General features: G+C 47.6%; 1 protein-coding gene across 8 annotated transcripts in view; it reads right to left on the reverse strand.

Moving 5' to 3' along the window:
* Positions 1 to 27349, reverse strand: part of LOC135919231 (uncharacterized) — a 125188-nt gene that overhangs the window by 11845 nt on the left and 85994 nt on the right. For 6 of the 8 annotated variants that reach the window (XM_070538024.1, XM_065452936.2, XM_065452934.2 and 3 more), the window contains 7 exons: positions 24494 to 24524; positions 21594 to 21661; positions 19849 to 19950; positions 16611 to 16701; positions 15103 to 15200; positions 14212 to 14281; positions 12546 to 12610 (listed from right to left, as the gene is read on the reverse strand). In XM_070538024.1, coding sequence (XP_070394125.1) covers positions 12546 to 12610; positions 14212 to 14281; positions 15103 to 15200; positions 16611 to 16701; positions 19849 to 19950; positions 21594 to 21661; positions 24494 to 24524 — 525 coding nt within the window. Of the gene's footprint in view, positions 1 to 12545; positions 12611 to 14211; positions 14282 to 15092; positions 15201 to 16610; positions 16702 to 19848; positions 19951 to 21593; positions 21662 to 24493; positions 24525 to 27349 lie in introns of all 8 variants that reach the window. The other 2 variants (XM_070538025.1, XM_065452938.1) reach the window with 2 other exon arrangements.

Consider the following 27349-nt stretch of genomic DNA (forward strand, 5'->3'; position numbering starts at 1 on the left):
CATGTGTCCAAAGAAAACGCACAGTCACATTTATCCAACTACTTGTGAAAAAATGCGTGTGAAATTGGCAACGCAGGTGTCCAGCCGCTCTATGGCATCGGGCATTAAATTCTTCAGAGACCAAGGTGTGCGCCGTCTTAGCGACAGTGAAGCAACTGATGAATTTCCTTTATTTCTGAATGACCTTTTCGATGCACTTAACCGACTAATTCCGGCAGAAGGCATTACAGTGCAGAATTCAGACCTTGGGGTTATTAGCCGTGGCATTCAATGGCTTGACAGCTGGGAGAAGGAACTTGACTGCGGCTTGATAACAAAAGACATCATCATCATCATCAGCCTGGTTACGCCCACTGCAGGGCAAAGGCCTCTCCCATATTTCTCCAACAACCCCGGTCATGTACTAATTGTGGCCATGCCGTCCCTGCAAACTTCTTAATCTCATCCGCCCACCTAACTTTCTGCCGTCCCCTGCTACGCTTCCCTTCCCTTGGAATCCAGTCCGTAGCCCTTAATGACCATCGGTTATCTTCCCTCCTCATTACATGTCCTGCCCATGCCCATTTCTTTTTCTTGGTTTCAACTAAGATGTCATTAACTCGTGTTTGTTCCCTCACCCAATCTGCTCTTTTCTTATCCCTTAACGTTACACCTATCATTCTTCTTTCCATAGCTCGTTGCGTCGTCCTCAATTTAAGTAGAACCCTTTTCGTAAGCCTTCAGGTTTCTGCCCCGTACGTGAGTACTGGTAAGACACAGCTGTTATAAACTTTTCTCTTGAGGGATAATGGCAATCTGCTGTTCATGATCTGAGAATGCCTGCCAAACGCACCCCAGCCCATTCTTATTCTTTTGATTATTTCAATCTCATGATCCGGATCCGCAGTCATTACCTGCCCTAAGTAGATGTATTCCCTTACCACTTCCAGTGTCTCACTACCTATCGTAAACTGCTGTTCTCTTCCGAGACTGTTAAACATTACTTTAGTTTTCTGCAGATCAATTTTCGGACCCACTCTTCTGCTTTGCCTCTCCAGGTCAGTGAGCATGCATTGCAATTGGTCCCCTGAGTTACTAAGCAAGGCAATATCATCAGCGAATCGCAAGTTACTAAGGTATTCTCCATTAACTATTATCCCCAATTCTTCCCTGTCTAGGTCTCTGAATACCTCCTGTAAACACGCTGTGAATAACATTGGAGAGATCGTATCTCCCTGCCTGACGCCTTTCTTTATAGGGATTTGTTGCTTACATTATGGAAGACTACGGTGGCTGTGGAGCTTCTATAGATATCTTTCAGTATTTTTACATACTGCTCATCTACACCCTGATTCCGTAATGCCTCCATGACTTCCGAGGATTCGACAGAATTGAACGCTTTTTCGTAATCAATGAAAGCTATATATAAGGGTTGGTTACAGTCCGCACATTTCTCTATCACCTGATTGATAGTGTGAATATGGTCTATTGTGGAGTAGCCTTTACGGAATCCTGCTTGGTCCTTTGCTTGACAGAAGTCTAAGGTGTTCCTGATTCTATTTGCGATTACCTTAGTAAATAGTTTGTAGGAAACTGACAGTAAGCTGATCGGTCTCTAATTTTTCAAGTCTTTGGCGTCCCCTTTGTTATGGATTAGGATTATGTTAGCGTTTTTCCTAGATTCCGGTACGCTCGAGGTCATTAGGCATTGCGTATACAGGGTGGCCAGTTTCTCTAGAACAATCTGCCCACCATCCTTCAAGAAATCTGCTGTTACCTGGTCCTCCCCAGCTGCCTTCCCCCTTTGCATATCTCCCAAGGCTTTCTTTACTTCTTGCGGCGTTACCTGTGGGATCTCGAATTCCTCTAGACTATTCTCTCTTCCATTATCGTCATGGGTGCCACTGGTACTGTGATAATCTCTTTAGAACTCCTCAGCCACTTGAACTATCTCATCCATATTAGTAATGATATTGCTGGCTTTGTCTCTTAACGCATGCATCTGATTCTTGCGAATTCCTAGTTTCTTCAACACTGCTTTTAGGCTTCCTCCGTTCCTGAGAGCATGTTCAATTCTGTCCATATTATACTTCCTTATGTCAGCTGTCTTACGCTTGTTGATTAACTTAGAAAGTTCTGCCAATTCTATTTTAGCTGTAGGGTTAGAGGCTTTCATGCATTGGCATTTCTTGATCAGATCTTTCGTCTCCTGCGATAGCTTATTTGTATTCTGTCTAACGGAGTTACCACCGACTTCTATTGCACACTCCTGAATGATGCCCAGAAGATTGTCGTTCATTGCTTCTACACTAAGGTCCTCTGCCTGAGTAAAAGCTGAATACCTGTTCTGTAGCTTCATCTGGAATTCCTCTATTTTCTCTCTTACCGCTAACTCATGTACCAGTTTCTTCCGTTCCCTCCTCAGGTCTAGGCTAATTCGAGTTCTTACCATCGTATGGCCACTGCAGCGCACCTTGCCGAGCACGTCCACATCTTGTATGATGCGAGGGAGTATGAAGTCTATTTCATTTCTAGTCTCGCCGTTCGGGCTCCTCCATGTCCACTTTCGGCTATTCCGCTTGCGGAAGAAGGTATTCATTATCCGCATATTATTCTGTTCCTCAATTTCTACTAACAACTCTCCCCTGCTATTCCTAGTGCCTATGCCATATTCCCCCACTGCCTTGTCTCCAGCCTGCTTCTTGCCTACCTTGGCATTCAACAAGTAAAACTCCTGCTTGGGCTAGTTAGTTCATGCTTGAAGCAGTAAAGGCAAGGCGCAGAAGACCAGGACTCGAGAAGAAGAACACAAACGACAGGACCGGCGCCTTTGACGCACAAAATGGCAGGATCGGTGCGAAAGCTTTGTGCTGTCCGGCGCCGGTCCTGTCGTTTGTGTTCTTCTTCTCGAGTCCTGGTCTTCTGCGCCTTGCCTTTACTGCTTGGCATTGAAGTCGCCCATCAGTATATTGTATTTTGTTTTCACTCTACCCATTGCCGATTCCACGTCTTCATAGAAGCTTCCGACTTCTTGGTCATCATGACTGGATGTAGAGGCGTAGACCTGTACAACCTTCATTTTGTACCTCTTATTAAGTTTCACAACAAGACCTGCCACCCTCTCGTTAATGCTATAGAATTCCTGTATGTTACGAGCTATGTTCTTTTTAATGAGGAATCCGACTCCTAGTTCTCGTCTCTCCGCTAAGACCTGGTAGCAGAGGACGTGCCCGCTTTTTAGCACTGTATGTGCTTCTTTTGGCCTCCTTACTTCACTGAGCCCTATTATATTCCATTTACTGCCCTCTAATTCCTCCAATAGCACTGCTAGACTCGCCTCACTAGACAATGTTCTAGCGTTAAACGCTGCCAGGTTCATATTCCAATGGTGGCCTGTCCGGCCATCTATTTGTCTACTTACACCCTTCTAAAGCCTCATAAATTTGGCAACTGCAGAGTAGTTGAAGCAGAAAAGCCACTCCTAGATGTATCAGATTTTAGGGCACTGATAAGCCCAAACAATGTCAAAGCGCCATCAGCTGACTTTGTAGATGACGTGAAACAGAAACTAGAGAGCGTTACCTGCGTAGACGACTGGGAATGGGATGACATCATCAGCCAAACGAAAGGAGGAGCAGAAACTGGAGTTTAAGACTGTAGTGCCTTTTATTTAGCAGGATTCATGTGCAGAAAAACGAAAAAATTCACGAACTGTCCTACATGCAAATCACCGTTCAGTTCAGAAAAGAGCAGTACTGCTGAGGCAGCACTGACAAATGCAACGGACAGAGGAGGACTTATGCATCCAAATATACATCTTTATAACCTACTGAAACAAACTGAACACTTGTTTGCAGCATATGCAGGCACCCAGGCTGCCTACAGGGAAAAAAATTCATGGTGTTCCTGACACGTACACCCTTACTTTTCTATGTGATGAGCACAAGGAAGGAACAGTGGCTCAATTGCTTCACTGCTATGTTAGCATGCGGATGAGGCAGCACTGCAGGCATGTTAACATGAGCATGAAAAAGGAGACCCAAGAAAAAAAGAAACTGGCTAAAGGCACATTCACACCGAAAGCGGAGCGGCTAAGCGGCCAAGCGGATTTTCAACGCGGCAAGGCGGTGAGCGCGCGCGCCTGTTCAGACCGGACGGCTTGCCTGGCGGCCCGCGTGGCAGCGAGGGCGGAGCATCCGGCGTTTTCGTGGCACACGTGTCGCCATCTCTTGACACCAGTCGCCCGTCCTCAACGCGCGTGCGCGAGCGTCGTCACCGCACCACCGTCTTCTGGACAACCGCTCGCGCATGCTAACCACTTGTGAAGCAGCTCGGACGAAGAAGACGAAATAGTTGGCATTCTACTCGCCGCCACTTCAGGACCTTTTCAAGACGAGCAGCAGAAAGCTCGAAGACCGCCCGCCAACAGCGCTGGTGGGTCCGCCTCGCCTTGCAAGAACGAGAGCGAATTGGTCATGCCAGTGCTTTGATGCTTGTATTCAGTGTCCTTGAGTACGTCGTGTCTCTTGTCACATAGCATCGCGCAACAAGGTGTCGATCAAAAGTGCAGCGCAAAATTCAGCTGTCTCGGTGGATGCCTTTTGAGTCGGCTTGTCTCCTCGAGCCCTGGTTGGCTGCGGGAAAGCGGGAAGCTCCGGCGGGGCGGAAAAAATCGGTCCGAGAGCGATCGGGCTGCCCGCCGCGTTTTCCGCCTGCTTTGCCCGCTCGGCGAGGAGGTTTTCGCCGCTTTCCGCTTTCCGCCTGCCCGCTTTGCCCGCCCCGCCTTCGGTGTGAATGCGCCATAAGCTTTGTTCCTCTTAGCCGCAATTTTCATCAGTATATTCCACTATGCCACAGTTTTTGCGACTTTTGCTGTTCAGGTTAGATGGAAAACTGCTGTTACCGCGCAGTGACACTGTGTATATATCTTGAATATTTCACCCGGTTACTGCATTTTTTGTTTGCAGTGGGCATATGGTGTGCAATAAAGTTCTGAAATTTTTCATTTCGTTTTTTAATGATGGGCGTACATGACGGTGTAAACTTGTGAGATATGATTTTCTTATATTTTTTCACCTCATTGTGAGTTTCCAAAGCGTACTTGGCTGAACGCTGACCCCTGCATACTTCAGTCCTTCAAGAGCCATTTAGCCTCCAGTGGAAAGGAGCTTATTTAAACTTATGCCCGTTCTATCATAATATGCATCGGAATAAAAATAATGTTTTCTCAAATGTTCTCGTTGGGTTGTGTTCCATGATCCGACGCAGCCTTTCATCCCGTCTGATACATTTCCGGCGGGCGAATGTTTTTATCTAATGCGCAGCCTCTTCACAACTTGAGTCGTAAATGGCCGCGCGGTACTAGTGCGCTGCATCTTGAAAATTAGCGCACTCAGCGAAACAATGTTTGAACAATCTTCATATAAAGTGAAGAAGCAACGATATGCGTGGAGCAAAAACTTTCCGGTGCCATAATTTTCTGCCGTTGGGAATGGAAAAGGGAAAGATGACCCCCGCTTATATTTATTATGCTTAGATCTATGATTACACTGAATGAATCATGAATTGAACGAGGAAGCGAAACGTGAATGAGCTTCGAGTGCTGCTCGACCGAGTTCATATCATTAAGTGCTTTACACAAGATAATTTCATGCAAACAAAATTTTAAAGCTGGCACACTACTGATTTTAATTCCAAGCTGCGAATTCCCTTAGCGTTTTCAATTTAATTCACGCCACGAAAGTGAAAATCGAGCTTTGACAGCGGAATCTCCAGGCGCCAGCACCGCTCAACTGGATGGATGGATGGATGTTATGAGCGTCCCCTTTGGAACGGGGCGGTGGGTTGCGCCACCAAGCTCTTGCTACTATACTGCCTAATATTCTACCTAGGTTAAACAATGAAAAAAGACACAAAAAAAAACACTTTGAACTACCACGCCCAAATTTTCTGATCCCCTATTGCGAACTGTGCTTTTGTACGTCTCCGTCTTTTGTCGTTTCGCTACTTTTCTTCCACCAATCCTCCAGTCACCTCTTACTAATGTCTATTGCGGACATGTATGCTTTACCACTGCTCCCTCTGAACCCAAGGGCTTCAAGGAGGCCAGTGGTGCCTAAATCGACCGCTGGGTAGACGTCTTCACATTCTAATAAAACATGCTCCGTAGTTTCCCTAGCTTTACCACAGCAAGCACATGCTTCTTCTTCCTTCTTATATCTCGCTTTATAGATGCGTGTTCTAAGGTATCCTGATCTCGCTTCGAAAAGTAATGAGCTTCCCTTTGAGTTATCATAAATGGTTTCTTTCCTGATTTCGTTTCTTCCTCTTAAGTAGTTACTCATGGCAGGTTTCTTTTCCATTGCCGCCGCCATGAGATTAATTCAGCTTCTCTGATTTTCCGCTTGACCTTTGTTGTTGTGTTGTCCACCCTACAGGCCGCATACTTGCTGGTAAGCTTCCTAGTTCTTTTTCTCCACTGTGAATCAATGGTTTTCCTGTACAGATACCTGAACACTCTCCCAGCCCATTTACTTTCTTTCATATTCCTCAGCCGTTCTTCATACTCAATTTTACTGCGAGCTTCCCTCACTTCAAAACTAGTCCAGCACAGCTTCATTTGTAGTCTTCCCGTGAGCGCCCAATGCGAGGCGACCCACTGACGTTTGGTTCCTGTCGAGCCCTGATTATACCCCGGATTTATAGCAAACAACCGCATTTCCAAAAGTAAGTCCTGGAACCATTACACCTTTCCACATACCTCGGAGGACCTCGTACTTATTGTATCCCCATAGCGCGCTGTGCTTCATTATGGCTGCATTTCTCTTCCCCTTGAGTGTTATGGTTGTTTCCTGTGTTTCCATATATCCATTGCCTTCGTTTATCCATATACCAAGGTATTTATATTCTGTTACCCGAGGTATTTCTTGGCCCTGTATCTCCACTGTCTGTTCACTGTTTTCATTGAATACCATAACACCTGATTTTCTAACACTAAACTTCAAACCTAAATCGTTGCCTTCCTGTCCACAGATATTAGCCAGACCCGCTGACATCGGCGCCATCTGTCGGCTCGCAGCCGAACTGCAAGGCGCGCTGCTCCGCGGCCGAGCATAATCGGGACGCCCCAGCGGGCACAATGTCAACACCTGAGTATTCTCGCACCGTGGTTAGAACCGACGCAGTCGCGAAACGAGTGAATAACAGCCTTGCCACTCTTCGCCCGCAGTTCCCATAAAAGACGGGTTCGGGGATAGGGAAAGGCGGCGTGAGAAGACAAAGAAATGGTACTGCTATAGACGCGACAGCTTTGCGGGCAAACGGGAAACATTTAAGTTCAAGGTACGGTACCGTACGTTTCTGCTATTTCTGAAAAATAAACACCATGCAAATTAGTCAAGCGGGCAACTCACACAGGGCGTGCAGAAACAGAGCCGCATTAAAGCACGCCGTAGGGTCTAGGCGACACTGCGGAAGCGGTCACACCTCATATCAACACTTCCGTGCCCGCCACGGTAGCTTTGCGGGTATGGTATTACTCAAGGTCGCGGGTTCGATCCTGAACCACGGCAGCCGCATTTTGACGGGGGCGAAATACAAAGAAACGCTCGTGCACTTAGATTTACGGACACGTTAACGAACACCTCGGAGTTAAAATTAATCTGAAGTCCGCCACTATACGGCGTGCCTCTTAATTGTTGCACGTACAGCCCCATAATACAATTAATGTTTAATACTTTTCTTACGATGCGATGTGCCACGTGAGCCAATGAATATGCTCAATGCTCTGAGAAGTTATGGAGTATGGCGCACAACAATGCCTGAAGCACACATGTTCCTCCGTGTGTACTCTATACTATGCAGACAAGCAGCAGTGGTGCCCGCTAGGTAACATTTAACATCAACTCGCCACTCTCGTGCTGGGCTAAACGTTCAAGAAACTAAACATTCGCTGTCAACATCACCGCTAAATATTGTCAGTCAAAGCAAACAAAACAGAAAGCTTCGCTCACATTGATTCCCCCAGTGCGTGGGATCTGCATAATTTTTTTAAAATTTTCCGTAGAAGGACTGACAGATCGGCAACGGGTTGGGCCAGCGTATTGCCCGTGCTGCGGCGAGAAGTAGCGTCCTGGCAACGGCGAACAGGAGAGTCGTCGAGATGTCCACTGAGTGGCGGCGAGGTTGTGGGCGATGTAACGAGAGTGGTGACCTGTTAGCGGGTTGACGGCGAATCCTCAAAGACCAATCTCGCGCTATGGGCGACCACGACAGATTAGCCCTCTTTTCCTCAGTGGCAGCAAAGCGGGCGGTGGTCGAGGGCACGCCAAACGTCCGTCTTCCGTGGGTGGCGAGCAGGCGTGCTGGCGGCGGAATTTCGGCGCTAGCGTGGCGGGCGTGACGGGGGAGCCTGGCGGCGGTCGCGCAACTCAAGGCTTCCGGTTGGGGCTGCGGCGGTTGAGGGACACGCCGTGATTGATGGATTCCGTCGCGCATGATGTCTGCAATCGAGCCTATTTCAGGCTGCGATGAAAGGAGCAACTTCTGCAACACCTCTTGGTCGAGCGCTCTGATTTCCTAGTGGACACGCGAGCCGAAGTTAGAGTTGTTACACTTTCGCCTGCATTTCCGAAGAATAGCCGATCTGCAGTTACGCTGCAAGCCGTCAATAAGACCGACATCGATGACCTCCTCACCGTCAGCCGCGATGCAGATGACCACCTCCCACACCTTCGACAGCTTTTCCAACGCTTTGCCGAGAAAGGTCTAATCGTCAACAGAGCCAAGTGTAAGTTCGGCGTGCCTAATATTGACTTTCTTGGACACCACGTTGATCGTCATAGCATCCGGCCGCTCCCTAACAAAATGGAAGTCATTCCCGACTTTCCTCAGCCCACTTCCGTACGTGAACTACGCGAGTTCCTGGGACTGATCAACCTTTATCGGCGTTTCATTCACCGCTGTATTCACAAGATTCGTCCACTTACTGATCTACACCAGGGAAAGTACTCCCATTATATGGTCCGAGAATGCGTCCAGCATTCTGGGCAGGTCCTGCCCAGCAAACGGCGCTGGGCAAGTCATGTAATGCGTAGGACCATTAGGGTGACAGAATGGGTACCAAGAGAAGGGAAGCGCAGTAGAGGACGACATAAGACTAGGTGGTGCTTCGAAATTAGGAAATTTACGGGTGCTAGTTGGAATCGGCTGGCGCAGGACAGGGGTAATTGGAGATCGCTGGGAGAGGCCTTCGCCTGCAGTGGACATAAAAAAGGCTTATGATGTTGATGATGAAGACACAGCTCGCAGACTTCACCGTTCTTGTTAACACCCAAGACCTGAGGCTTCCTTTGTTTCATGACAGACGCGTCAGACGTGGCGGTTGGAGCCGCCTTAAGACAATGCGTTGACGGATCGTGGCAATCGCTAGTGCTCTTTCGCGCAAGCTCTCCTCCACCGAAAGAGATTACAGCACTTTCGGCCGTGACCTCCTAGCTGCCTAGATGGCTGTGCGTCACTTCGGGCATTTCCTCGAAGGTCGAAGTTTCTTCATCGTCATGGACCAAAAGCCGTTGAGGTTTGCCATCAAATCTGCCAGTAGCAAGTTTTCACCCCGTGAAAGTCATCACCTCACTTATATCGCGGATTTCACGACTGATATCCGCCACATGCAAGGTTTTGCGAACGCTGCCGCCGATGCGCTCTCTCGGCTAACACTGTCCGTATCTTGCGCCGCATCGCCAACAAATGTCGATTTCACCGCCCTGGCAGCAGCGCAAGCACAAGATGCAGAGATTGCTAAGCTTCGCCTGGCCCCTGGAACGCTCGAGTTTCGTGAAGTTACCTTTCCCTCCACCCCTGTTCCCATTCTCTGCGACGTGTTTATTGGCAATCCTGTAGTCCCCTTGTTCCCGGTGATTTCTGTCGCGCTGTTTTCGACTCTCTGCACGACCTCTCCCATCCTCGCAACCGCGCCTCGCAACACCTTATTGTCCGGCGTTCTGCCTGGCGGAGCATCAACAAGGACATCCGTGGATGGTCTCGCAGTTGTTTGGATTGCCAGCAATCCAAGGATCAGTGTCAAACGTTGTCTACGTACGGTTCCTTCTCACCACCATCCTAGAATGTCAACAAGGTACATGTTGACATTCTACGACCGTGGCCTCCATCAGATGGAAACATTTGCCTTCTGAACTGCACTTACCGCTTTACTCGGTGGCCAGAGGTGCTTCCCATTCCCGACACCAAAAGTGAAACCATCGCTAAAGCTTTCCTTTCGGGGATGGGTGTCACGTTTGGGCGTTCCATCTACAATCACCACCGACTGAGGTCGACAGTTCGAGTCTTCCCTTTTTAAAAACCTCGTGGCCTTGCTAGGAAGTTTGCAGATTCGTACCACGGCATACCACCCCATCGCAAATGGTATGCTCGAAGGTTTCTACCGGACACTGAATGCATCTTTGAGGGCGCCGGCCGACACAGTCAGTTGGACAGTTTCCCTGCCTCTTGTTTTGCTTAGCCTTAGGGCAGCGTTAAAGCAGGACATCAAGTGCACACCTGCTGATCTAATCTACGGTTCGTCGCTACGCCTTCCCGGAGAACTTTCCGACCCTACATCGACCTCGCGTTGCTCCGACCCGTCCGAGTATGCGGTGCAGTTGCGCTCCGCTCTGCGCAGTAATGGTGCCCCGCCCCCTCGCCCACAATACCGTAATTACCCCTACATCCTTCCTGACTTGGAGACGGCGACACATGTGTTAGTCCGTCGCGACGCAGTCCGCAAGCCTTTGCAGCGGCCATACGATGACCCTTATCGCATCATGAAACGCAATGACGTGTTCGATATGCTTGATTCGCACGGTCGCCACGATTCCGTGTCTATTGACCGCCTAAAAGCAGCCATCATTGAAGACCCACTGCCCGATACAAGCCCTGACAACGCCATCCCTCCCAGCTCCGTTGCCGCTACTTCGTTGCATTCTGCGACCGCTTCAACGGCTACGGTAACCGTGTGTTCTCCTGTATCTTTCAAACTCCCGAATTCCACCGGGCTTCTTCGCTAGCCGGGGGCCTATGTAACAGCACTAACGAGGCAACGCACCGAAAGACGAGACAGTGGTATACCGCGGACACCGTGCACAATCCGTCCGCGCTTCTCCAGCGTCTCTGACGGCGGCTCGGCCAGTTTCAACCTTGGAAGACGCATTGGACTCACTCGTGGTGTAGCGTCGGAAGTCGCTGCCTTTTCTCGCCGCGCAACGTTTCTGATACAAGCTACTGTTGTAGATCTGTGTTTTCCCGTGTTTACGCGATTGCATCACGTAAACACATGCACGTGACGCGTACTGTTCAATAAAATGCCATAAATTAGCCCATTTCATTCCTGGGTCACTGGTGTAAACGAAGATGGCGCGCGCACATGTGTTCTCGCGCACCCATGCTACGCGTTGCGACACACACGGCGATCATCGCCAAGAGCTGGTTGCCCTTGGCATGGTAGCATGCGTGCGGCTGTGGACTAACGGAGCATCGGGCTGCAGTTCTGGCGGAGAGAGCTTCGATCCCACCCTGGCGGCACGCATTTTTCTTTTGTAATTTAGAGCTATTCGGCAAGGCAGCACGCAGTAGTCACGGCCAGAAAACTCTAGGAGAGTTCGCGAAGAGAACTTTCGCTCCAAACTCCTTCCCTTTACCACCAATCTTTTTGTGCATCCTTTCTTTCCTCCTTTCTTTTTCTATTCTATTTTCTTTTTTTTTTGTTAAAGCTGGACCCCTATCTGCGGTGTATAAAACTGTGCTGAGCGAGGAATACATCAGGACAGTATTGCGCGAGAAATCAATTTCTTTCGCGCTGATGGCGTCCAGTGCGAGCAGTGCGACCATCGCGAGGATAATCAAGGCCAGTGCCGGTACATGCGTGAAAATTAGACGGTATTGTTCCATGCCGATTTAAACGCGAGTGTGTTGTATTTCTACAGCTATCTACCGGCTTCGGCCGCGTTCACTCTGCACGTAAGGCTGTCCCGTGCCTCGCGCAAGGGGCCCTACGTTCTTTGCATCCGCGAAAATGTCTGATTCCGCATTCACAAAACAAGCTGTTGCGCCAAGATTGTTCGTGAAATAGAGTACCTGCAGCCAATCCTAATCCTTGACATATTAAACAAGCGGAGGTGGCCCGCCGATGGCACAGATTACTTACCAATGAAACGCTCGTGAATTCGGCCCCTGTGCCCGTATCCACAAAGCTTTTCGTCCGCAAGTGCTCTTTGCCATTCGGCGGCCGGCTTCACTAATAATACGTCCAGCATTAAGATTGGCTGCCACGTACTTGACTTCACGCACAACCTTAGCTTTTTTGTGAATGGAGGTTCCGAATAACGCGTTGTGAAAACTACTCGCCGGTGTACGTCTATAGTGATCGCAACGTGTTTCAGTGGCTACAAGGGACTACAAATATTAGGGTGCACACGGCGAGTACAACTGAGCGCTAGTGTGCGTAGTGCCGGATAGAGGAGGCACACGTTATGAATGTTTTCGCTCGCGGCAAGAGTCGTGCGTGACCTTACGTTAGAGCTCGCTTCCTGGAGGATCTCGTCCCGAAGCCTGTTCCTCCGGTGGTCCATCTCGTCCTCTGGATGAACGCACAACGCAAGCATCAGTGAACAGCTTGAGCGGAAATTGACATGAACGAGGTGAGCACACCCAGCAACCTGTACGCAATCTCTCGATTGGAATCTAAAGACGAACGGGAGTAGATCGGGAACCAGGGCGCAAGCACGAAGGTTCGGGGACAAGCGATGTGCCATGGGTTATGCACTGGGCGCGGGTTCGAATGCTATTTTTTACATTAGCTCTATTCCATTACTTGCCGCGGATGGCTAAACAGACAGCCAAGCGGACAGTGGTCATCTTAAGTATAATTCTATTTCTGATAAAGCCTACCGGCTTGCGAAGCTGCATTTGTTGCCACAAATGCAGCTCCGCAACATGACATCGAAGTCAAAAACGATGCGAGCTACTTTGTTGTCCAGAGAAGATGGCGGCTGAGCAGTATGCTTGGAAACTCTCGACGGGAAGGCCTTATGCTCACGAGAAAACGTAGTCACGCTTTCTTACGCGTTTAATGTAAGCTACGCTGTGTTATTCATAGGTTCGCACACTGAAAGTGTTGAATTACAGCAAGAATATGTGCTTTTCATTGCTTTCCTTTGTGGACACGAAATGGCGCCAAGTCACAGAAACGTCTTCCGTTCTGTTACTTGGGCTCGAAGCTGTCTTCTTATCTCTTAATGTACACTGTCTCCAATGATGATACTACCAGAAGGCACCCTCTATGTTTGACCGAAGGCTCTACGGGGGCAACGTCCTTTGCGCACGAGCTTTATTATTACCTTAACCTTGCTGTGAGTGTTGGCGACTCTGCCATCGTAGGAGACGACGTGTAGGTCATATATCAACCTGCCCGTATCGCCACCTTGACAAACGCAAGGTTATAGGAAACGACGGGCCGGTTATGCTTTCCAAAGCTTCTTAGCGAATAACTGGCGCGAAAAAAATTGCCATTCGCTACGTGAGACATGCTTTATAAGAGAGCCATGCCTGGTCGGTACTATACCACAGGCGAACACTTGGGACTCATCAAATGAGACTGACTACATTAAGCTTAACGTTGTTAATAAGGTAAGAGGGATTACTAAACTGACGCGAAAGCATCACTAGCTAGAAAATTTATGACTCAGCAAAGAAAGTTCGGCTTAACGTATATAGGGCAAAGTATAGGGCTTAACGTAATAGGGCAAAGCCACTAGGGCTTTGCCCTATTGGCTTATCCAATAGGAATTGAAAAATTTGTGTGGCCTAAGATTCGTAAGAAGACGTCCTTTAATAGTGAGGCCATTCTATGATTAGTTAGAAAAGCTTTTTAGTGTCCCTTTAAATTCTGTTTCGAGGCTTACGTGGAGAAAGGTGTACGCGAAAGGGAGATCGGGTTATTGGTGTCACGCATTTAATCTCATCGTGGGTCGTCCGTTCTGGCGAACGAGAAATAAACGCCTTATAGTACAAACCTTCAAAGCCAGTGGATACTGTATTGCGACACGCTGCATCCGCCCGAAAAGGTGTGGCTGACAATATAACAAATAGAGCCGAGCTTCTCGAACGAAAACGCTTCACTCAAAACAGCAATAACTACTCCACACACAACACAAATACCAAGTTCCCGGGCGCACTTACTCAGAGACTCCAAGTACTCCCGATTCTCTTCTTTGGTTTTCTTTGGATTGTGGTCGGACGTAGACCAACCCTGTGAAAAAGAAAGAGAGAGAGATAAGTTATAGAAATAACATGGTCTTTACGCGTCAGTCACTATCCACAAATAGCAAGAAGAAAGGCTGCCGAATAGGAACAAAATCAAATCACGCAGATTGAACCGATGTCCTGGAATCTCTGCGAAGCTATGCTTTCGTGAAAACGGTAATAAAATGCTACAAATATGCCCAATTCATTCGCGCCCACTTGGCGTAAAGGTAAGTGGCGAGCCCTCGAGTCGCATACGCGGTGATCATTTAAAAGAGCTAGAAGTGCCGTACGAGTCCGGGAGGTGCTAGAAGCTCGACAGAAGTATACGTGCAATAGTGGCATTATGGTTGAAGCATCGAAGACAGATTTTGGATTCCACCGTCGGGCGCGTAACTGATTTTTTTTTTACGTACGAGCTATTCGGAAAGACAGCAGCACCCATCAACCACAGCCAGGGAACTCCGGGAGGGTTCGCAAAGGAAGCTTTGCTTCTAAAATGGCAGTTTCGGCTCAAGGCGAACCCTTGAAAGCGCGAGTAATGGAAAGCACCTCGCACGTACGGCATTATAAGAATGCGCGGAGGAGACCTGGCGTGACGCAGCACACGAGAGAAAAGGAGTGGTATTCTGTAAGAGTCTTTTAAGATAGAAATATAGATAGAAAAGATAGAAATCGGGCAGGAACGCAGAGATATCGATTTTTTTCTTGGATCACCGTGTACAGATTTAGGGCTCTACAAGTGTAGACGACTTTACGCGTTCACCTCGCCTGTTTACAAGGGCCAAACACGGTGCGCGACCGTTTATTGAACGCACCCACGCTCACCATCTTCTCGCTGAAGGACAGGCCAGCCAGGGTGCCCTGCCTCTCGCGTGGTGGCACCGTGGATCTCGCCCACGGAAAGGTGTCCTCGGTGTCGCCGTCTGGTGGAGGCGAACGGGGAAGCCAAGAACGACGCATGAGCACAGAAAAAGGAGAGAAAAGTAAATGCAATGCAAGAAAGAAGAGAAACGAAAAACGTGCGAGGTACGCAGTAGAGAGAACGAAGCTAGGAGGTCTATTTTGCATTTTTTTTAGTAAGTCTAGAACGGAAGTGGGCAAGTTTGGAATGCACTGAGCCGATAATAATGAGCAAAATCAAATTGTACTCTCGGTGCTTCTTGCGCGAACGGAAGACGCTATGCGCAAACCAACGTTGCATGGGGTTGTACAGCCGAAAAACAAACATACAAGAAAAGCAAGAAGCTAGACCTAAACCTACGGGTACGTCATAAAAATTAAATAAAGAACCGTCAATAAGAAGCAGAGATAGAGAGAGAGGGAGAGAGGTCCCTGAATATATGTTGAAGAGGAGGATTTGCCTGGCTGAATGCCTAGCATGCTGCTCCACCTCAGCAATGCAATGCCGCAGACACTAGACACTAGGCTACCATGGCGGCTAGAAGAAACAACTAATATTTCCGTAATAGCAGCTGAAAATATGATATTTCTAGCACACTCAAGCCAAAACTGCTTTCAAGCGTCTGCAGTCATCAGACAACTCTCCGGTTCTCCGAATTTAGCGAACCGACTCACAGCGGTTCCATGCGCTTTTACCTTATCAATATTATTTGAAATTTGAGATGTACAATAATGCGGATATTGACTAACTATTAACGGAACTTTTCGCCTGCTGCTACGGAAATAACCTTTTTTTTTTCTACTACCCGTCGCGGTAGCGTAGTGGCTACAGCAACGCTCCGCTGAGCTCGAGGTGCCGGGTTCGATGCCCGGCTACGGCGGCCCTATTTCGATGGGAGTGAACTGCAATATCGCTCGCATAGATAGATTAACGTGCACGTTAACGAACGCCAGGTGCCCAAAATCAACCCGGAGCCCACCACTACGGCCTGCCACTTAACGCGCTGTGCAGCTTCGAAACGTTAAACCCCACAGTTGAATTTTTTTAGTTATTTCGGCTGTCCCCTCAACGGTGAGGCTATCGGAACAGCGCGTTCGTTCTATAGTGAGTGCTGTCCAACTGGCATGCATTCATTTGCAAGCACATTGATCCCCAGGCACAGGTGGCGATTTTCGTATAGAAACGTCCTTGGTGTCGTGGTGTGGAGTCGTTCGAGCGGTAGGGGCAGCATGCTTGTACAGCGTGGCTTTCAACAGCACCCTGCGGTGGCATCTCTTTTTCGATTCGGAGGTGCAATTACATTGCACGATTCGGAGGTCGATTACTTTGCAAAGACGTTTCGTTTGGTCGCCCAAGCCCACGTAGTATGCGTATTGACGGCACAAAAAAAAAGAAAAAACACTATAATATAGGTGTTTGTCTTCGACCTTACCTTCTTGAAGGGTGACGTCGCTCACACCTCGGCTTCTGGCTCTCCTTGGAATTCTCACGGGCGAGCGTCCACCGGTAAAGAATGTTTGATCCTGAAAAATATTAGCAATAATAATTCGCCTTTTGTGAGGTCAGTGCTTGAATTCAGACCGCAGGATGCAAAAACAGAGAAAAGAAAGAAAAATAAATAGCAGCGATCAAGTGGTACTTTGTAAGGCCGCACGAGAGTGATTAATTAGAATCGTTAAAACAGACAAAAGAAACAATCACCCTCACGTACACACGTGCAAGCAGCTTATAGCGTTTCATATTTTTCGTTACATTGGAAGTGTATGAATATCCAAAATATTGAATACGAATTGAATAGTTCTTGTTATTCGATTCAGAATTGATTCGAGAATTCACTGTTAGAAATTTCGAATATTCGTTTTTGTTGGAATACAAAGGATAAAAACCAATATAGACTTCAATATACGTATATATCTCCATAATGATGCATATTGTGTATTCTGTAAGTGCTCTTGACATACGTCAGTAGAAATAATTTTCTGTGTTACCTATTCTTCAAAAATTGTTACAAATTGACCTATGAATTTATTTGTACTTTATATTTGCATTTGCGGTTTTTTGACCTTTCTTTAATGACGCAAAATGCACTCTCCTGAACTGCTGTTTTCCTATTTGTTGTTTTGAGTTGGATCCACAACTACACCCGTTGGCTAAATGATCCTGCTTTCCTTCTTGTATTCAAAACGTGTACATGAAAGCAGCAATTATTTCAATTCGATTAATTTCAATTCAGTATTTATAACAGTCCGCCAAGAGAAAAACTAACGCAAGTTACTGTTTCGAATGGTTCTGCTGCAAGATAGCTGCGTTTTTTGCGTAGAAGAGGCACCAGTTTATGAGCGAACACGTGGAGCAGAGCCACCAACTTGATCGGGGAGCCTTCGGTCCCCCCAATCGAGTTCCTCAGGACACTCTTAATAAAGTTCTTGTCACTGTCACGTGGAGCAGTTAACGTATATTAAATAATTTCCAGTCAATCAATAAGAGTGCCTCCCTTCTGGCGGCCTTCGAATCTGTTGTCTCGATTCAAAAAGCAAACTAATTCATTACTTGGCCAACGCCACCGTTATTGCAATGCATGTAAGTAATCTCCAGTGCTGTAGTATTGCAGTTAAACTTCGTTATAATGAAATCGTGTGTACCAAACTTAGTGAAATTCCCTTTGTAATCCCTATATAGATTAACAGTGCAGTATATGCAATAATGAATATAACCAAGTAATAGATATAACGAAGTAAGTCTGGCCCTCCCTTCAACATCCTTATAACGAAGTCTTGGTATAAACATGTCAACTTTATCGATAACAGCAGTACGCGCATCTAGTGACGTTCTTTTCCTTCGTTTATTTACTGCCGTTACCATGGGGCAGCAGGTACGACCGTATTCCAGTTGTTTCTCACTTACAAGCGGCTTAGATAAGCGATAGTTCCAGTGGTAAAAGTAGTTAAATAAATAAATAAATAAATATTTATTTATTTAGATTATCATGGAGCTAGCAGTACAAAAAATTTAGTAAGGATGTAGACAATGCATTGTGTGGGCTACATGATCAATAAATATCTTTGAACAAAACCTAATTCCTTCGTAACACACTTGGGAATTCTCATATTGAGCCAGCTCACTTCGTAGTTGTTTCATTTCTTTAACAGATGCTTAGCGCTTAATAAAAAAATCTGATCCCGAATTTCACTTCCAGTATTGAAGAGTTTCCTTTTATTTGTAAGTTATTTCAGGCAGGCCTGCTGATACATAAATTCCGTGGCACTAGATAAAGAACTTCACTGTTTCGCCCGAAAGGCGAAGCATCGATTACGATAGCAAATTAGCAGACAGCCGAACAAACTAAGGATAGCACTTTTATCGGTCGTATCAGCTTGCGAACATTCGCTTGCTAACTGAATTAACAAGCACGGTGTCAGAGCGGACAGCAAACATGAACACGTCACACTCGTTGATCGCGGACACTTGCTGTCAAAACTCTGGCGTGAGGAAACGCGGCAGCAGCCGCGAGCGAAGTGATCTTCGTGCTATCTATCGCTTCAACGCAAAGCGAGCGCCGATAACAGACAGCACGGACGAAGCCACCGAAGCACCTAGACTCCGCCCCCAACGCAGATCGCTAGCAAGATACGGCCGCGTGGCGCAGCCGCCACATGCGCAGCGCAGGCGGAGTAGAAGGCCGCCCCTCTCCCTCCCTTCTCCCCCGGCGCCTCGCAACGTTGGGTGCCTCACGCGGGAGCGAAGACGGCGCGCTTGTTCTTCGCCTTCGTCCCTTTCGCACGGGCGAGATTCAGCCGCAATCGTCGGTTTCCCTCGCAAGCTTTCATTCGAACATACAGCGTAGGGCACGCGGCGACGGTATTACCGCCCTTGGACTTTACATGGAACATCACGCCGACGCCGACTGCAGAAATACGCTTGGAATGTCCATATAACTGTTATCGCAATAAAAAAGTTGCGTGACATTTGTCGTGGATAAACTTTGCTCATATGAGGTTGCACGCTGCGTATGATGAAAGATAACACAGTTGTACGTGATTTAATTTTCGCTTGGAATGTCCATATAACTGCTATCGCAATAAAATTGATCTTCTTCTGTTGTAAAATACCAGACTTAATTCACGCAGGCGTGCTCATACATAACTCCCCCTTATGAACTGTGCGGCAATAGATAAAAATAGGTCTTATTCTGTTCCAAAATACCCAGACTTCATTAGGAAATAGAAAGTTTGCGAGTCGCTAACTTATGCGACCCATATCCGTTGAATGACGAGTTTCTGGTAGCTCAAAGCAGATATTTTTCTTTACATGGTATTGCTTTTGTTTATTTATATGTGCACATTGGTTGCCACACTGTATATAGTAAAACGGAAATTAAAATAAGAATGGAGGTCCTTTTCTATGGAGACGTCGCAACGGTGACTTGTGAAACGCACTATCTGTGAACCATCGCACATGGTCGTCAGGTAGGTGAGTACTTAATATCCATGAGTACGTGTCACCGCTTGCACGGCAAATATACACGCGCATTGTTTTTCTTTGCATTACTTCCGTCTCTTTTCATATGTCACAATTTTGTGCGGTGTTGCAGTTTCACCGATGCTCATCTTGTGGAAAGGAAAGTGCTTCGTTATCGGGCAAACGTCTCGTAGGTTCAATTCGGTGAGTACCGTTGTGTCGGTCTCCTCGGCGATGGTCCTCTCACGTGACCGCCGCTTGAAGTTCTGGTTGGGTGACGGGTTGCCGACTCCTTTGCCCCACGGACTGTAGCGCTGCAAGTGAGTAAACTGGCATGAATCTTCGGAGTGGAACAGCAGCCAAGCAAACGTCCCAATGTTGCCGTGCGGTGGTAGTGACTTCACTCAGAGCCTAAAACTTTCCATCTAAAATTTCTAGAGGGAACTCTGACACTTCCATCGCCCGTCTACCGCGGGAATGATTATTAGTGATGGATTTGTGCCCTCTTCGAGCTTATGGTTTCACACATCCTTGTGAATTTATTTACTACGCTTTACCTGCCTTTACTGGCCAAATTTTGATGAACTCTTATTGTTTTTTCAATGCAAGCGGCAAGAAGACTGCCCAGAGGCATAATCATTGAGAATTGTTGCACTTAAATTTCATTCACTGTGCCGCGGAAAGCATATGTAGCCTTGAAGAAAACAAGTCCACTTGTCGAAACGTTGGCTCCCGGCTTTCGCCTTGTTCTCGTTTTTCCCCATCACCTTGAATTTCCATATCCAGCCTTCGCCCTGTTTTTCTCAGAACTTTTCAATGAACGCCTTTCAAGCCAACGCTTTAGCGAGTCGCACCATGAATGCATCGGGTACGTGCAGCTCTTTAACGAACCTCTCGCCAACTTGGGTCAATGATTATGCACCACTGAGTAGGCGGCGAGCGAGGGAACAATCCTCGGCGTTCGCAGGCACCGGCGCACCTCGTCTCGGAGGCCACGTGCCTACTCCTCGGCGATGCCGCTAGATGACGCAACGCGTCCAGAAAGAAGCGCGAGAGAGGAGCCTGGTTGTGGCGTGACTCGTTTTTCAGTGTTCGCACGCACCGACTCGCCGTGCATTTCCGAGGCCACGCGAAATGGCGCCGGGTGTCAGCGAACCGCGAAAGAGGAGTCCCGCTGTAGTACACGCCTCATACATTACTCGTTTCGACGGTGATAAACGAGAAGAAAGCGGGTTAACGGAGTGACCCAATTTTTATTAGTCATATCATAAGAAGCCAACAAACACTGACACCGAGCACTACATAGGGGAAATTACTTGTGCTTAATAAATGAAATAAAGAAGCGATAAATTATTGGAAATAAAAGTGGATGAAAAAATAACTTGCCGCAGGTGGGGAACGATCCCACAACCTTCGCATTTCGCGTGCGATGCTCTACCGATTGAGCTACTACGGCGCCGTTTCCCCATCTACTTTCTTGGGTATTTATGTTTCCTAGTAGAACCCTGGTAGTGTTAGCCAGCGCCACCATTCACAGACCTTGGCGGCGGAAGTGGAACATCCTTTCTGCTGCAGGCGCCACGAGAACGTGATCTTTTTGGTGAAGACTACCGGTCAATAAAACCACACATGCTACCTGAAGGCATAGATGTTGCCGGATTCGAGAGCCCCGTTATGTAATAAAAGAGAAGAAACAGGGTTAACCGAGGGGCCCCATTTTTATTAGTCGACGGTGTCAATAGACTGTGTCGCTATATTGTATCAATGCAAACGCATTGCCGTCGGCAATCATCGTGAGGTGGGTTCTGCCGCAATTCTTTTTTCACTGATATACGTGGTTGGGGCAAACATGTCGAACTTTATACCCTCCGTGGCTTACTCATTTTTTCTATGCAACCTAAAATAAACTGCAATAACGAAAGCATTCAAGAAAGCGAGAAAATGAAAAGTATCAAACCTCGATCTCTTCAATGGACGAAGAAGCCGAGGGTCTCCTGCTCCCGGACATCATGGCCATCCTAGACTCTGCGAAAGATTTAAAGACACATTTTGAGAGCTTGTTACAGTACTCTAACGAACTTTCAAAGGCTACTAAAAATATACCATAACTCCGTGAACTACATGATATTCCGCTCGTTTACAGGAAAGAATTGTTGTGGTTTACTTCAAAAAGAAGCACAGAGTTATAAGACAGACCGCGCAGTAGGTTTCCGGGTTAATTTTGACCATTCGGAGCTCTTAAACTTGCAACTCTGATTGAAACTTGCATCTTAGGTTTATACCTGCTTCTCAGAACACTTGGCATTTCGCCCTACCTAGAGGAGAAATACAAAATTGCACGTTAATGAAGCACAGTATTCCAAAGGAGGTTCCAAGCCACTCCGCGATTGACAGAAAGGTCGTCGGCTCCGTTCGAAGGCTTACGTTGCCCGCCTTGTGCGCCAGAGATCAAGAGAAAGCGGAGAACCATCCTTATCCGCCTTTGGGGCTTCTGGTCAACGAAAGGACGTCGGAGCAATATCGTAAACTTGAGAGAGGGGCAGAGGAGGCAAGGCAAAGCTCGTGACAAGGAGCACTGTCAACTTGACGTTTCCAAACGCTGCCTTGAAAACTTGCCCATATTTGATTGATCAGGTGCTCCATCATATTGCGAAAATTGCCATAGCACACTAGACGTACATCACTTGCTCTGGCCGTGTGGTCAGACCCACGCAAGCAAGGATCAAGACTCCGCCAGGCTACAAGAAGCATTACGCAGCACGGACCTGGTGGAGCAGCTCTGGGCGTCCAGTGAGCCCACGATGCGGCCAGGGAGTTACTACTCCCGGTCCCAACGTGGGAGTAGCCCGCTCTATGGGACCTTGCGCCCCGTAGCTCGCAGGACCTTTCATTAAAGTTATTCCATCCATCTGTCCATTCAACCTGGCAGCTCCCTTGTAGAAAGCTGGTTATCCAATTATCCTAGAGGCCGCCGTGGCGGAATGTTTGCTTCATTAACTAAATGCCCGCACCACCGAGCGCACTGACAGAACATGTAAAGTTCTTGTAGTGCCTTACATTCAGAATATTTCTCTTAATCTCAAAACGATTGCGGGTCGTGCAGAGGTAACTGTGATGTCCAGTGTTCCCGAAAAGCTTATCAACCTCCGCATGAGAAACATATCTAAAGAAAGAAAATCTGGAACGTTGCTCAAAGGAGCATAAATCTAAGTTTGTTAATTGTGTTGATTATCCCATATACAGAATCCCGTTAAGCTGCGCCAAATATTAGATCGAGTAGTCCGCCAGATGCTTAAATTACCGTCTCAGAGAACACAACGGCAATGTGCGCAAGTCAAAGGACGGTCTTCTTGCCCCGCATTACATCACGTGCGGACGTCAGTCACATTTCCAGGAATCTGACCTGATAGTCGAGAATAAAAAAAAAGCAAGTAACAGAAATAATTGAGGGCGAGATGATAAACTGGACACACGACGTGTAAACATACCATCTGTCAGGTTATCTGCAAAAGAACTTGCGTTTCTTTGTGATCATGCGCACTGCTTGTCATTGATGCATATAGGTATGTGCCGCTTCAAATAAACATTTCCTGAAAGTTTGTGCTTGTGTCATTTTGCCTCCTCTGTCCCTGTCTAAAGTTTGTGCTACATTGCTCGGACGTTATGTACCAACAAGCCCAAGCTGCTCTTCTGAACGAGAGAACTACAGGATACAGTGTCTTTTTTTTATTTCAAACACTATATTTAAAAGAAAGCGTACAAAATTTACCCAGATGACGTCACTAAAGGGGAACTATATGCCCAGGTGGACATCATTTGCAAGAAAAAACGAAGCAATTATTTAACTCTTTATATTAATGACAATATTTAAGTTTTTTGTAACAATTAATACGGCACACATTTATATTAGGAAGTTCAAGATAATCATCAGAAACGTTTGGTTCCGTGTTTTAGATTTAAAAATAGCCATGTTGACCAAAATAATTGGCGGCAAAGTCTGTTCAATTTTCCTCATTGCGCGCGGAACTGTAAAGCGCTGCTCGCGGTGCAACCTCCCTGTTGCGTAGTGAGACGACGTAATCTGTTGTAATCATCTCACCCCTGCTGTTGAAGTGACCCTGCGTTGGTTCAGGAACTGTGCAGAGCGCCAATCGGCATCAGATCGTGCGCAAATTGAAGCGCAACGCGTATGGATAGTTGAATCCACGCCAGCCTTCTACATTGCTTAAACATTCGCGTACACTCGTAGTCGTCGTGTGATATTTTTTTTCTTCAAGAATATTTTACCACAGGCATTATAAAGCTATATCGGTGAGTTTTATAAAGGTAATCCAACGATGCCCCCCATGGCCAGGAATCGAAGACGTGACCTCGTAGTATAGCCAACAGACAGGCTTATAGCCACTGAGCCACTCCCGATTCACAGCTGGTTCAAGGTCAACGCAACAAATTTACAAGCAGTATTTCTCACAACATGCTGTTAGGCACATTCACCCCATATCCGTCTACGTGGGTTCTTTCTTTCTTTAAGTTTTAGTTTCAACTTTAAGGGAGTTAGTGAAGCTACATCAAACCTTGATTGGCCCTATAGCCGGTTGAGCTAGAGTGCCGGTCTACTGTAATGTTGGGTCACATGCACTCACTCACACTCGGTAATGCAGCAACGTGCCACAGCCCGACCAATGCATTAGTCAGATCGGCGGTCTGAATTGTTTTGAACCAGTTCAATTAAATTTTGCATTGCTTAGAAACGCGACTGTTTTGTACAATAGAAACGCTTCATCACTGAAGGGGGCCGTGCACTCTGGGAATCGCTGTACCCACACGATGACCCTGTCAGCAAGTTTCCATGCTCACCTGGTCTTCTGCCGAAAGGATAAAGAGTGTCCTGAAAGAAGAAAAAAAAAGAGCACAGAGTTATTCAAATAGTAATCCTTATGGCAGGAAATAAAATATTTTAGAACTTCTTTTGTAGAAATTGAGATCTGCGCGCTAAGTCGACGCATCCCCTTGCCGGGGGATGATCCCTATTAGGCCTGTTTGCCTAAAACAAAAGGGCATCACAGTTGCCCTCACAAAGGTCTTATTGGACGGTAACTCTAAGCAGCTCTTGTTTCAGCGGACGAAATAGCGTCACCAGCCGAGGCTCTTCTTTCGGCTTAGACAGGTAAGTATAAACCGGCAGGCCTTCAAAATCCTCTCAGTGCCGGATGCTTTGAGATTAGACCGATCCAGGTGCAGCGAAACATTCCGTTCACTGTGCTCCCGTCCGCACGAATAACATCTTCGGCGTCAAAATATTTTCCATACATGCGACCGTGTTTCCAGTCGAAAGCGAAGCTGTAAGTCCTGAAATTTACATTAAATTCGGGGGTTTTACATGCCAAAATCACAAGGCTATCGCTGCATAAATTTTGACCTCCTGGGATTCCTTACCATGCTCCTAAATCTAATTACAGGAAAGTTATTGCGTTTCACAACCCAATCAGTTGCGACAGTTTCACAACCCAGCAATCAGTTGCGACAGTGACCCATTAATTGCGGGAGGAAGGCAAAAGAAATGGTTCACGAAGGCCCATTCCAACTTGATCAAACGGCGTACACGGAGGGTCGACGGGTTGTAGAAGACCTGCAGGCTTGAAGGGTGGTGGCTTGCGACGCTGGAATTCACGGCATCGTTTCACATGGCGTTTGACGCAAGCAGTCAGTCTAGGCCAGTAGTACAGTTGTCGTACCCTGTCCAGAGTCCTTGAGTAGCCAACGTGACCAGATCTCGGCTTGTCGTGGCAGGCTAATTGGATGTCGTCGCAAAGGGCTTTAGGCACTACTAGAAGATGTGGTTTGCCACCTCCACCTGTGTTTATTTTGTATAAGATGCCCTCTCGCGGGCAAAATGGCGACAATCGTCGCGAAATAGGGCGAGGAATGGACGTGATGCCGCCTTCTAAGTGATCGATGATGGGCCTTAACTAAGCGTCCGATCGCTGTTTAGCGAGAAGATCCGGCCCGCTGAGGACTCCCAGGAAGGCGCTGTCGTCTTCCTCGTCAGGATTCTGAGTTTCAACACGTGCTTGTGATAGCATGTCAGCATCTTCATGTTTGCTGCGTGACTTGTATACGATGGTGATATTAAGTTTCTGGGGTTGCAGGCTCATACGTGCGAATCCTCCAGAAGGGTCTCCGAGGTTGGTCAACCAGCATAAAGCGTGATGATCGGTCACAACTTTAAATGGCCGTCCGTGGAGATATGGCCTAAACTTTGTAGTAGCCCAAATAACCGCGAGCCACTCCTTCTCTGTGAGGGTTTAATTGTACTCGGCGCGTGACCGAGTACGACTCACGTAGGCGATAACTCGTTCAGTCCCGTCTTGCCGTTGCGCCAGGATAGCTCCGAGACCAATATTGCTGTCGTCAGTGCGTATTTCTGTGTCAGCATCCTCATCAAAATGACCGAGGACGGGAGGAGAAGACAATCGACGTTGTAGCTTCGCAAAGGCGGTCTGTTCTTCATCAGTCCAGAGGAATGGCGCATGGTCACGCGTAAAGCGAAATTGCGGTCCTGCAATCTTCGAAACATTTTCAATGAAGCGTCGATATATGCACACAAGCCCAAAAATCCGCGGACACTTTTCTTGTCGTTTGGGGCGGGAAAAGCAGCTACGGCATGTTCTCGGGATCGGGCCGAACATCTGCCGCGCTCACGACGTGACCAAGGAACTTCAGCTACTCGTAACCAATATGGTATTTTTCTGGCTTGAGTGTAAGGTGTTAGATGTGGGACCTTTTCCTGAGCCTCCTTCGAGTTCACCAGACCACATCGAATCGCACCACAGCTAATTAAGGAGCGCAGAAGCACATCTACCCCGTTCCCGAGGCGCGGTACGAGCAAACGAGTTGGCGTCCCCCACCTCGTGCGCCGCAGGTGGAGCTATTCACTGAAAAGATTTTGCGCCAAAAAAACAACACACACAAGAAAGGCGACACAAGAAAGACGTTTTTTTGGAGCAAAAATCTTTTCAGTATGCAAGATCACCAACTAGCCCAGCAGTTAACTCTTCTAAAGAGCTATTCACTGCTCGACTCTTCCCGAAAGTGTAGCGGGAGCCTTGCACGGTTCCAGGTAACGCAGGTCCCGAGCAAAGCTGCTTTGCAGCACTGAAACGTCGTCCCCATCCGCCTATTGTGACGGCGCTTGCAAGCCGGGAAGGCAATACCGCAGAGAGAAGTAAGCCCTCGGACAATTGGGGCCCAAGGAGCGACCCTCTCCTCCGGGTGTGGCACAATCGCACGGGCGCCTACCATTGGCCGAAAATGACGACACCTGAGCGGACTCACCGATTGGCCGAACGTGACGTGACTTCGAGACACCGAAGGGCTTAAAAGCCAGAGACCGCGAGCAGCAAGAGAGCATTCCTTCATTCATCTCTTTCGAGCTTCATGCCACGGGCCGCAGCGTCCGAGTTGCTGCCGGCCCGTAATGACTTTGTGACTGTTAATTTATTTGTACTCTCACTGTAAATAATGTAAATAAACCTCCAGTTTTTCATCTCAAAGTCCTCCTCAACCTCGGCCAACTCCCGCACCCAACGGCAAGGTCCAAAATCTGGGTGACAGCAATTGGGATTGTCCTCCAGATACAGCAAAGGTCAGCCGACTGAATGGCTTTGAGTACATTCCGAAGACGTCGAAGGTGCTCGTCAAGTGGGCTTGGCA

The sequence above is a fragment of the Dermacentor albipictus genome, chromosome 4 (assembly GCF_038994185.2).
Source record: "Dermacentor albipictus isolate Rhodes 1998 colony chromosome 4, USDA_Dalb.pri_finalv2, whole genome shotgun sequence".
Taxonomy (NCBI): domain Eukaryota; kingdom Metazoa; phylum Arthropoda; class Arachnida; order Ixodida; family Ixodidae; genus Dermacentor; species Dermacentor albipictus.